The 13,380-nt window shown below is 42.0% G+C and overlaps 1 protein-coding gene across 2 annotated transcripts in view; it reads right to left on the bottom strand.

Annotated features, from left to right (window-relative positions):
* Nucleotides 1-10,266, bottom strand: part of LIMS2 (LIM zinc finger domain containing 2) — a 31,519-nt gene extending 21,253 nt beyond the window's left edge. Inside the window, exon 1 of one of the 2 annotated variants that reach the window (XM_071566837.1) lies at nt 10,176-10,266. In XM_071566837.1, coding sequence (XP_071422938.1) covers nt 10,176-10,186 — 11 coding nt within the window. In that variant the 5' untranslated portion in view covers nt 10,187-10,266. Of the gene's footprint in view, nt 1-6,709; nt 6,854-10,175 lie in introns of those variants that run through there. The other variant, XM_071566838.1, reaches the window with a different exon arrangement.
* Between the last annotated feature and the right edge of the window lie 3,114 nt (nt 10,267-13,380).

Below are 13,380 nucleotides of genomic sequence, written 5' to 3'. Positions count from 1 at the left end.
AGGCAAGAATCAAGGGAGACCATAATAATTTGAAGAATGGAGTACCAATTCAGCAGAAATTTGTTACAGCTTGTTTTCTTATTGCAGTATGAAGTATCTTTAAAAACAGACATGGAGCAGAATTATGGACAAGCAGGAAATCCTGTAATTTCACAAACCAGAGATCACAGATTAAAGAAACATTTTTATCCTGACACAGTATCAAAGGAATAGGTCAACACAAAATACAATGTTTGCAGCAAAGCTGAGACCTAACTGGCCTGGTTTTCAGTAACTACTCTCTCAGTTACACCATGCAAGTGTGTGCCAGGATTTGAAAATTTAATCTTTCCATCAAGAATTTTTTCCCTTCTTGAAAAATTTGATTCCAGAATTCCAAGACGAGCCAGCCAACAGTGATGATTAAGAAAGACTCATGTCAACATAGTGAAAAAGCTCCTCTGGGAAGAAAACCGGGCAAGCCAGCAAGTATTACACTCTACATATTAACAACAAAGCACCATCTAAGGTTGAGTTTGGTGGGGGTTTGCTTTATAAATATGAAATAAATATTTTTAAAAATTCTGATTTTCTTTCTTTTTCTTTTCCCCAAAAGGACTCATCAATGCCACTACCAACTTCCTGGGTGAACGGTTCACAACAATGACAGCCTCCAGTCTGCAGAACCACGTTTCTGTGTGAAACACAGCACAGCAGGGCCAGTTCACACCACATACCAGGGAATATACTTTTCTCAGGAGAAATCCCCACACAAATCTCACAGCTGTGTTGGCAAGAACGGACTCACTCAGGATGCTGCTGTTGATGCTGACAAGATTTCCCCAAGGGCATAAGGAAAATGCTTGTGGTAGAGTCTGAGCAGTCCATGCAAATGAGCTAATGAGTGTAACTTGCTACTCATACGAGAGAAAATATCAGTCCAGGAAACTTTAAAATAAAAGAACCAGCAGACAAAATAACACAGTTCTCTAACACAGTTAAAACTCAACTGAAATTTGTTGGGAAGAGCCATACTATTGGGAGTCAACTAAATCACACATCAGCTCCTGACCAACGTGTCTCCTGCAATACAAACCAGCAACTGTGGCTCTCTGACAATCAGTTCAAATTTTACCGCCCAGCTCTCTTTCCATTTCTAAGTTTGCATCCCTTTTAACTTAAGATGATTTGTTGTTTTACACTCAAGCTAAAATTTGCCAGTTCAGCATTGTCCTAAAGATATGAATTTGCATTTATTTGCCACTTTCTTAAATTCTATCAAGTATACCTCCCTGTGTGCCCTCTTTCGTGTGCAAAACCAAGCACTTATTCAGCTAGCTCAAGGTTAAAATTAACCAAGGCTGAAAGGAAAAGGGAGCACAGTGCTAATTCAGAGTAGTTTTATGATTCAGTTTACTATACTGCTGCAATAACTTCTGCCAGCAGCAATCGGCAGAGAAAGGGCAACACCAAAACCATCCTTTGAATGGTGGTGGTACCAGGAGTGACCACAAAAGTTTGACTTGCCGTGTCAGTTATGAGATATTCAGATCTAAATCTTTCCCACAAAGGACAGTCCCCAATACAGAGAGTGGCTTGTATTCTGTTTGCTCACTTATTTTTTGTATGCAGTAAAATAAAGAAACTACCTCTGTTTTAACAATAAGCTGGTGACACAAAGACAGGAAAGGCTATTAAAACATGATGAGATCAACATCCTGAAGTTATCCTGTCCTGCACAAACTTAAAAAATACCAATGCTCAAACAATGCTTTTTCCAAGCTTTCACCATTATGTGCCATATCTTTAAAAGCTTATCTTTGTCAAAGTACCTAATTTACATAAATTACCTTTTTACCCTTAACCAGGTTTTTCATGCTTTGACTTCTCAGAAGTACTTACTATAAATTGTTCTCAAATGGAAAGAAAAAAACAACAACTCCTTCTTTATAAGAAGTGGACATTAATTAGGAGACCCATTCTGTGCCACAGGTACAGGTGCGATAGGAATATTTGAAAGCATTTTACCTTCCATCATTGAAATCAAAATTACCTCCTTTTTTAAACATTTGTTCACTGGGCTCTAGCACTGAGGAAAAAGAAGCAAATCTATCAATTGCACTGCTAACAGAGTAGAAGAGAAGCTCCAGCCTTTGCATTAACAGAATTCATTATCTTAAATGTGGATGCAAGACAAAATTAACCAGAACTGGACAAGGAGGAGAAGAGATGAACAGTCCCAGACTTTGCCAGGTTCAAAAAATGAACTGCAGGAGCAAGGAGTGCTTCTGTCAGAGAAGAACAGCCAAAAAAAATCACTTTTCTTTAACTGGTTTCAAAAGCTTTTTGTTCTTAGCATCAAATAGAGTTCTCCTTCATCACAATGCTGATGAAGAATCACTTTAATAGAGATGACCCAAAACATTACAGATACTACAAAAAGAAAGGAAGAAAATACTTGGAGATACAAGAACCCAGGGCATTATCCAAACCTCAGCAGACAAGCAGTGTACCAGTGCTGGGGAGCCCTAGAAAGGTATTCTCTGCTCATTCTGGTCTAGTAGTAGAAACAACTGCATATAGAAAATATCCCAATATGATCACAGCGACATGGTCATTTCCAATGTGCACGCACACATGGGTAGGATAGTGAAGAGTCAAAACCAAAAGACCTATCACCACTTGCATAAACCATAAATGTCAGCAGCCAAGATAAAAATCAGAGCACTCCAGCAGAGGGGCTTCTTTCACCCGTCACAACATGGCTGAGAATTTGCAGCTTGAAGTCCTCAAGGTTGACAAAGAAGAAAAGAAAATCAGTCTTATGGCTTGATGATTAATTTATGACTGTGATTAATTTCACAGATATAGACTAATGCAAAGACAAAAGAAGGAGGAAGGGTATCAGTTCATGAACTATCTGGACAATTTTCCCAAACTGAATGAACTTCTTTAAGGTTATTATTAAACTTGTCATAAAATGGGAAAACAAAAATCCCATTTGTTCACTGTATGATTTGTTGTGCATTTGTTAAACTGTGTGCACAGCTTAACATTTTCTGCATTTCTCCTTCTGTTTGCTTTGAATTGCAATTCAGTGCAATTCAACTGCAATGCAGTTCATTCTGATTAAGTATTTTTGCATCAGCTAAATAATAAATGAACAGTCTTTCTCTTAGTATATCTTCCTTGACCATGAAGCCCCCAATCTCTCAATGAAATGAACATTTTTCATTCTTATTTAGAACACAGGGATAACCAAAATTAAGAAAAACATACAAATGCAACTTATGGTCACAATATGGAAAATATCCCAATCTCTCCTTAGCCTACCAGCAAAAGCAACAGTAAAAGACAGGGAGTTAAAAAAAAATCCACATATTTCAGCTGAGATTAGAGTACAACGTCCATGGTTGGCCTGCTTGGGAAGCTGCTATCAGGCAGACCTTTGAGACCAGCAGCAGCAGTGAAAGTGTGTTGATATTCACACAGAAAAAGATCCCATGCCATGGGGTACTTGTTAGTCCCTCTCAACACAAAGCAATACTTATTGTCAGTAAATGATATCCAATCACCTAAAGACACACATTTACCAGTGTTCACTCAGCCCAGGCAAACATCAACAACAAAAAGAAACGTACAGGTTTTAAATAAATTATACTTCTTACACAGGAAACCCATGCTTTTATTATCAAGCATGTACTACTTCACCCAGAATGTCTATTTGATAAATAACTCCTTACACACAATTAATCTTTCTCTCTTCGCTTCCATTATCTCAAAGAAGCTTAAATGTGTTTACCAGCACTCCTAACACAAATAATTCCTATTGTGTTAACCAATTATCACCAACTAGCAGCAGCACTATTTTTGGATTACTCTCATTTGCCTGAAGAAAGGACATAAACTATCAGGACCTATCAGGAAAAAGAAGTAAAAAATTTTAAGTAGCTCAAAAAATGTGGAAAAAATACAACAATTCAGGAAACAAATTTCTCAAATGGATTATAATCTTCAGCAGTGTCAACTGCTGAGTAAAAAGAAAATAGCAAGAAAAGTAAGGTTCTGTTGAGGGATCCACAGTTCAAACTGAAAGGCCAAATCAATTCCTAGATTCCAGGCAAGCATCAGGTCTATTTTCTGCTAAGAAAGGGCTGTAATTCAGAACTCTTGACTGCTAGAATAGCTCTCCTGCATGCTCAACGCTCTGCCCAGGAACACGGGCTTCAGATCCCATGTTGCTGCTGCAGCTTACAGTTCTTCCAAAATATAAGAAACTAAGTTTTATTTAACTCCTGTTAATTTATCTCCTGCACAAAATCACTAATGAAAATTCAGAAAAGAAGTAGGATTTTAATGTGAAGCATGGGGAAAGTAATGATCAAATTAAGCAATGGAATTGTCTGGACAGATTTAAGAAGGTCTGGTTGACATATTCCAAATAATCTCATTAAGTAGCTACATTTGAAACTTCAGTTTCTGCTGTATTGGACTTATTTACAAAAACTAAAATCAACATGCTTGCTATTAACAGTATAGGGGAAGAAATGGACTACTGAACCCTAAAAAACAAGGACCAATAGAATTTTATTGACATTTTGAAAAATTACTGCATTTCACCATTTTTTTTCATTCCAAATACTTCACCATTAACAACACCAGCAGTAATGCTGTTTCTGAACACTCTAGCACACAGCTGAAAATGGGAAAGGTTCTCCATTGTTTTCCTGTTATTGTTAAAAACTGAAAGCTTTCTCATCAGGAAAGCCTTTTCCTTCATAATCTACTTGGAAATGAAAATAAACCTCATCCTCTCTGGCTGTGTGCAGACAACTCCCCCTTTAAATAAAAAAGCCCTATCACCAGAATTGAACATCTATCAAATCTTGGGAAATGCTTCAGCAACAGCATTCCCCTCATCTCGAAGACATACCCACGAGTCCCAGCTTCTGTGTGTGTCCTGTTGCTCAGCAGTGCCCCAGTGCCACTCAGCCGATCTTGCCGGCGCTGGTAGAGTCTGGAGGATGCCAGCCCTCCAAGCATCAGGCCAGCCATGGCACCCAAGGCCACTGTGAAGGGGAATGCAGAGAGACCAGAGCCAACACCAGCAACACCTACTCAATGAGTCACCTTCCTTTGGGGAGTTGCCTTTACATTTCAGAAGAGCTAAAGCAGAATGCACAGAGCCCTGCTCAAGCATTGTTTCTTACAGTCTGTCTCCTACTCTACCACAGTCTCGAGGATCTGACAATTTCTTTCCTGTATTCCACCTTTCTGGTATTACCTACTTAATGCAGAACACCGAGGGCTTACATGAGCACCTCATTCTGTGTTAGCCTTGCAGAATGGATCGGTATAAATAACATACCTGAGGTTAATAATAAAAAATCCTGACTCTTCACATAATTAAGACACTTAATTCAAGAAAACTTTCTGGACAAAGCACAGAGAAATACAGAAAAGCAAAGCAGATTACTAGAAGTCTTGACAGGGAACACTTCAGTTTACTGCGGCTCAGTGTCTGAAACTGGCATGTCCAAGTACTTTCCTGCAGGCTGCTACACCACACAAAGTCCTATGGATACTGTAAACAGAACTGTTCCTTCCATTTGGATAAAGCATAATCCAAAAACAGTCATAAAGAATTCTGCTCTCTGGCCACACTGCAGCCAGCAGAAGTGCCAGGCTGCAGAGGGTCAGGAAGCAGGGAGAAGGAACATACTTGGCATTCCAGCCTTCAGAGCTCTCTAATGGGAACTAAATAGGGCCTTCAAACAGGAGCTCAGCCTTCCTACCACTCCCTCTGTCCACTCCCCACTGCAAGAGAGAAAGAAGATCACACTGCACAAATACCTCAGGCCTGGCATAGGGGTTAGGAAAAGTAAAACATGAGATTACAGAAGTCAGTTTTTGAGAGTATGAAGGGAAAGGAGTGAAGGACATTAGCAATGGAATCATTGGAAAAAACATCTTAAGAGTCATTATTCACAAATTCTTTTTAGTAAATTTAAAAAAAAATAAAAAGGATTTTTGTAGCATGAGCATGAAATATATCGTATGACTACAGCTTGGCAAGCTACAAAGGAAAAAAAAAAGAGGAGTGATGACTTCATGAGTTCTAAATGAGTATTTACCCGACATTAAAGAAAAACAGAAGAGTTTGCTGGGGCTCAGCAGAACAGGCACACATAAAGAACAACATACTTTCAAAACAACAAATTAGCAACCCCAAAATCTACAATTCACCCCACATTTCACTAGGAGTGTCAGCTCCTGACATATAGTTTCTTTCAGATCGTAAAAGAATCAGATTATTTTATGAGGAAAACGGAATAGAAGAAAAATGTCCTCCATACTGAGTATTTTTGCTGACCTTTTCAATTTTAGAGCAATAAACCACTTTTAAAATGTAAGATTAAATCAGCTTTTTACTTCTAGTACAAAGCAAAATATTAAATCACCACAATATTAATCTCCCTTAACCTTAAGCAATCTGGCTAAAAACCTCCTTCTCTCTCAAATACCTAAACTTTTACTGTTCTGACACATATGACATGATTTTAGTGGTTTTCAAATAACCACTCTTCCACAGAAGACTGTCTTCTTCAAAAGGGAAGATCAGAGGATTAAAGAAAAAAACCCCATCACAACAATAAATATCCTGTTTTCCCATCCCTCAACACAGCCTCAATCACTCTTGCCACTTCATACATAAAGAGGTTTTTCTTACCCTTGTGACAGATTGCTTTTAAGAGACAGGTTGATGCCAAAATCTTACAGGTGGTTACTTTCTGGGCCAAATCACAGAAGAAAGAAGCTAGACTTTTTTCAGGCATTAACAAGTTGATTTTCTTCAGAGAAGCACCTCTATGGCCCCAGAACAGACTAAGGACTTTCAATAAGTTAAAAATTATCTAGAGAGGTGCAGAGAGCAGACTTTGGTGGAAACACAAGATTAAAACCACATTTTCAACCCAGAAGAGCAGAAATGGCTGCTTTGAACTCAGAGAGATGAGACATCTCTTATTTGATGCAAGTACTTTCTACTCAATGCCCATAACCTTTCTTAATATTATCACCCTTTATACTCCCTCCTCCTCCTTTAAACCATTTTGCTTGCAACTGCTTAATGAAATGGAGCACATGCACAGAAGCAGAAGCTCTCTACTGAATTAAAAAGCACCTAGTCAGCTAGCCTAATTGAAAATAATATACTCTTATTTCTTACCTCCACTAGATTAGGAACAACCAATAAGCATATCTGGAAATGCAGCTGCTCTTCTTTTGTTGACTACAGGAAGTACATAGGCGTATCCAGATCCCAGTCTGACCAAGTATAGTGATAACTAAAATTTCTTACAAAAATAATTATGCTCTGAAACACGCATTTATGAAATATTTTCTTTCTTGGACTTTATATTAGATTAATTTCTAAAGGCAATACAAAACAGCCCAGACATTTTTTACCTTTGTGTTTCCTAATCAACACCACAGCAGCAAAGTCTTAAAAGAAACTCTCTGCCATTCACAGATCCTCTTTCTTACAAATAAATCCATCACAAAGAAAAAAACAAATGAAAAAAACAACACAGAACAACAAAGAAAAAGAACCAGCCTCACTTCAATTGTCAAAAATGCAAAAGTCCAAATAACAGATGGACCAAATACATCAAATATAAATTGTAGAAGCAGTCTTCCCTTCCTTTATTAGCAAGGCAGGACCACAGTAAACTTCCCAAGGCACCAAAAATCACATCAATTGTTTTTCCTAACACTGCCAACCACAGAAAGGCTACTTAGAGACATACTGTTTTTACATCTAACACACTATCTCCTATACAGAGTTTATTCCCAAATGTAGTTAAACAACATGCGATATCATAAAACTATGATGTGTGACCAGCGGTCAAGGGAGGTGATTCTCCTCCTCTACTCCACTGATAGCCTAGCCCAGACTTGGCAGTCACAAATACTATTTGCAAATTCCAATTATCAAATTACATGTTTTCTCTAGCAAAACACAATCCTCACACTGTAACAATGTAACTTGTAACACATGTAAGATTCCATTTGAATTTCATTTGCTAAATAGTCACCTAATTTTTTTAGTATGAATATGTAGAAGTGCATGTCTTTTTTTTCCCCAAAGTTATAATTTTCTCTAATGCTAAAATTCAATAAATCACATTACTGCATCTATTTAAACCTGGGAGATGCCCTCTGAGATAAATGGGACAGAGTACAATGAAAATTGAGTTATTTTTAATTTATTTTAATTACCAGTAACACATTGGTAATCAGAGTATCTAGAAAAGAACTCTTTGGTATTTCTACTTGACAAGAAAGGTGAAATGAAAAAGAATATGGTTTGAGCACTTCATGTTTTCCAGTCTTCCTTGCTTTAACACACTATAAAACACCACAATCATTCCCCTCCCTCTGTTAACAGTTTCAAGACCAGAGGAATGTTTATGTCCTGTTCCTGGCTGGGAAGGTTCCGACTGATGGATACTGCAGGGATGCTCCAGCCGTAGACATCTCATTTGGCTGGGAAGCTGCTACCCTAAACGGATGATACTAATAACAGGGAAACAGCTGTGACAAACATCTTGGCTAGAACTTTTGTTCTGTCCTGGGAATGACAGCAGACAGAACTTTAGAAATGTTCATAGTTGACAAACTTCCTGGGACAAACATTTCTGAAAACATTAAATAACATCTGCCTTGACTTTTCACAAACTAAAGCCAAGGTCTACTCATTTTAACAACCCTCTTATGTACATCTGAGGAAAAGAAGACAGAAATCTTGCACTGCATTGAACTTCACACTGCAGTGTCTCAATCTTGGAAGTCCCCACCCAGCCTCACACTTCATGTTAGAGCTTCTCACGGAATGGTGTTGCACTTTTACAGGCAGGTTTCAGGGGAGGCATGGAGAGAAAACAAAGATTACTGTCCAGCATTTCCCACTGTTCTCCTCAGCTGAGTGACTTCACCCGAGGTAAACCTGTCATTCTAAACAGTATCACACCACAGTTCTGGAAAAATAAAATCAGTTGGATTCATACACAGTCACAATTCTTCCCAGGTCCTTTTCATCTTGGCTCCATTTGGAAGCTGGATGGGTACACATAATCTGTGAACATTTAGGATTCTTGAGTCTTCTTCTAGTAGTAAGGAAATCAACGTCAACTTGTAAATACCTACCTATTTCACATGTCAGAAAAAGAAAAAAGGGACCATTAAAGACACGAGGCAAAAGCCAGAACTGTTTTGAGTATGTACAATCACCCAACAGCATCAATAACACCCACCCAAATCACAGATGAGTATACAGAATTATTCAGCATGCTTTCAGACCCAACAACCTACCAGTCAGGATCTACATCGAATTATCATAAGAAACTGCATAATACAGACATCAAGATTTTACACAAAAGAAAAGTGAATACTTATACACAAACAACTGTAGATCCATTTCAGTATTTCTAGTCGTGAAGAGCAATGCTTCAGGAATACAATAGTGATAGTAAGAGTAGGAGGATGAGTATCCTGAAAAGGTCATCTTAATAATTTTAGTATTACTTCTTCATGCTTTTCATCTCACGACATTTCACAAAAGCAACCATATTTTCACAAACTGCTTTATAATGTCTGGATTTTAGTTTACAAATGGAAGAACAAAGGGACACTAAAGCACTAAATGCCAGTAAATGTTTTTTCCCGCCGTTTTTCTCATATACATCTGTCAATTATGTGACCTTACAGAGTTCTCCACTATCAGAACCCAAGCTCGAGATTTAAACAACTCTGGGAACATGTTAGCTCCAAGGCCAGCTGCAAGAAGAGGACAGTGCCCGTGTGGGCAGAGGGACTGCGTGAGTGGGTCAGAAGGGCCGGAGTTACGCGGCTGCTGGGCGAGCACTACTCGCACCTTCGGCTGCTGCCTCCCAGCTCTGCTTCTGGCCTTCCCACGGCCTCTCGCCGCTCCCGCGGGCAGCGGGTGAGGCACAGCGGGACAACCCTGCTCTTTCTTCCCCGCCCGGAGCGGGCTCCGCTCCGCCTGAGCCTCCCGGCAGCAGAGCGGCCTCCCCTTGGCCCTTCCCGCCGGGCACACCGCGGCGGTACCTGGGGCGAGCAGGAGCTGCTCCCGCTCCCTCCCCGTCTGCCCAGGGGCTCCCCCCGCCCGGCCTTACCTGCCCGTCATGGCGGCGAACCCCGGGCTGCGGGGCCGGGGGGCTCAGCTCAGTCGCGGCGGCCCCAGCGGACAGTGAGCGCTGACCCCGCCCCGCCCCGCCCCGCCCCGCCCCGGGACGGGCGCCGCAGCCTGTGGTGAGTCAGGGCAGCCCTCACAGGGCCCGCGCATTCTTTACCTATAAAGGAAGAAAGTGTGAAATCAAGAGGCGATGGAGCGGGTCGTGGGGGATGCCTGGGGGGCGCGGCACCTGCTCCTGTCCCTGCCCCTGCCCCTCCTGCCCCTGCCCCTGCCCCTCCTGCCCCTGCCACTGCCACTGCCCCTACCCCTGCCCCTACCCCTGCCCCTGCCCCTGCCGTGCCGTGCCCTGCCCTGCCCTGCCGTGCCCTGCCCCTACCCCTGCCCCTACCACTCCTCCTCCTGCCCTGCCCCTGCCCCTGCCTCTGGCCCTACCCCTACCCCTACCCCTGCCCCTCCTGCCCCTGCCACTGCCACTGCCCCTACCCCTACCCCTGCCCCTGCCGTGCCCCTGCCCCTGCCCCTGCCCCGCCCCTGCCCCTGCCCTGCCTCGCACGGGCAGTGTCACCCCCAGGGCAGCAGAAGGCACGGCTGGAAGACTCCCAGAAAATGGTTATGGCAGCCGCTGCTGCCGAAGGATGCGAGATCGCAAGGAGAGGACACCTGTGAGTGAGATGGTTTCCATAACATCTAATCCCTTCTTGCCCATGATCAAATGTTCTGTGGCATAATGTATCAATGATAAAGTGATCCACCAAATGGGAGGGGGAGCTTCTGCCCAAAAGCAATTTGAAACTTTGTTTTCATCTTGTGAGGTAGGATGGTTTGATATGACTCACCATTGCTACCATATATTGTTGCAGTTTGGGACTGATGATGGAAACTCTGTCTCTATGCTCTCTGTTTCCTGTTGTCCAAGCATCTCATTTCTCAGCCCTGTAGTAAACATTTAGAATTGTTTGGGTTAAATTAGCATTTGATGGGTTTATTACTTAAGTCATGATGAAGAATTGAGTTAGATGGTTTTATTTTGGTTTAACTTCTCGTTGAAGAAAGGGTAATAGACAAGTAACCAGCAACTCAACACATTTGGCTGAGTGCACAGCAATAGACAAGCTCTTAGTCATTCTTTGCATCCCTATCCTCTCCCTTTGTAATGATTTCTGAGTGCCATCATGTCAATGCCTGCAGTTCTCCTTCAGAGAGAAGCACAGATTACTGGGTTTGGTGTATAAACAAGACTCCAGGTGTTTCCAAGGGTGCTGGGAGGAGCACGGCACAGGGCAGCACTCAGGCTCTAGTGACCTCCCAGCCACTGGGCCATCAGCACAGCCAATGCTTCCTTGTGCTTCCTTGTGCTTCCTGTGTCTGGTGGTGCTACTCTGAACTGTATCAATCTCAAATACCATCTTTGTGTTACCAACCTGGCAGAGATGGATTTGTCTCCCAGGAAGTGCCTGTCTGAAAAACACACATCTCGGGAACAGGAATCCAGTGACAGGCACTGGGATGCCTGGGTAGCTCTCAGATGGGCACAGATAAAGGTCTGCCTACAGTCCCTCCACCATGGACTTCTCTGAAGAGGAACCATGAGATGCTTCACGTCAGACAAACTCCACCAACACCCTAATATTACCCAAGGGAACCAGCTGGCACATAGGAATGTTGGCATATTGTGTTTGCAGAGGAACACAGACAGCAATTCCTGGTGTCAACCTCACAGAGCTCCCACAGAACCTCAGGTACATCCTGCCCACCCCAAATCCCTGCCCTTCCAGCCTAAAGACATCATACATCAGCATCATTAAAGCCAAGGGAATCTTCCCTCACAGAAATTAAATCCCAAGCAATTGCTCTTGGAAATGTCTTAAAATAAAATGTTTTAGTTGCACAAAGATTTTTGGATTAAGTTTGGATTTTTTCCCAACCAGAACTGCAGAACCAATGGAAAGCTTTAACAGGTGGGTCAGACCTGAGACGCCTTGAAGGCAGGTATGTGCAACCCTTTCCTCAGGGAAGAGAACTTCTAGGGCCACCCCTGAGGCTCTGAAATGAAACCTATTTCCTGCAAGGAGAGATGCCCTCACCTGTGCTCAGGTGCTGTCTTGTAGGATTGTTAAAGTGAGAAGAGTCTCTGACATTGTCAGAGGCCTACAGGGATGAGAACTCTGGCAGTCTTAATTGGTCCTGTGAGAAAGATTTGCAGGTTGGTCAAAACAAGGTGAGATAAAGAGACTATTGGGTCAGCTTGCCATGAGAAAGAATTTGGGGAGTATAACTTTCTCACAGGAGAGAAGAAGCAGCTGCACCAGAGTAGCATCCAATGAGAAGCTGTAGTAAGGTGTATAGACATGGCTATTCAACGAATGACAGGGGACTATAGGCAGGATTTAGGATTATATATTGAGTAATTAAAGTTTAGTTGGGATCTTTTTATCTGTCTTTTGTCTCTCCATGGAGTTCTTAAATAAAACTGTCTTTGAGTGTGACACCTGTAAGCTGTGGCCTAATTAATCTTTTCTCGCCGACAAGATTTTCTACGAACTCACACAATCCCAAGCTTACACTGTCTCACCATGTGCCAGAAGCATATCCAGCCATCATCACCTTCTCCTGTTTGAAAATACCAATTGGAGCCCAACAAGAGGGATGAAAATCAGCTGCATTCCAGAGAACTCAGTAAAGTCCCCCACAGGAACATCAGTGGGGCTTGGGGATGAGGGTTGTAAATAGCAAATTCTATGGAATTGTCCTGGTGCTGCTGAGCTTCCTTGGAACCTTGACTGGTTCCCGACAAACCTGGTGTTAGATTGGCAGCTCTGCATAGGAATATCTGGGATTCATGAGGCCCTGTGGGGCTATTACAGCAGGAATTCAGCCTGGAATTCTGGGTTATAGGGAGAATTCATCTAAACCAGCAAAGCTGATACTGAAACCCAAATCCTGGCACCACACAGAGCAATCTTTGTGCTGCCGTCTCAGTGAAAGCCCCTGCACTTGGAAATTTTGGCAGTCAAATGTACGGAATTCTATACATCACAGCAATCAGCATCATCCAAAGGGACAATCCAAGGCCCAAACAATTCCTTTTCCCTTTCCATAGTGACAGTGACCCTTATTTTGTCCTGTTTTCTCATGGTTTATTTTGGAGTATCGGTTTGTGCTGGTTTAGATTCAGTGACTCCATG

The sequence above is a fragment of the Pithys albifrons genome, chromosome 11 (assembly GCF_047495875.1).
Source record: "Pithys albifrons albifrons isolate INPA30051 chromosome 11, PitAlb_v1, whole genome shotgun sequence".
NCBI lineage: Eukaryota > Metazoa > Chordata > Aves > Passeriformes > Thamnophilidae > Pithys > Pithys albifrons.
This window is presented reverse-complemented; position numbering and strand designations above follow the sequence as displayed.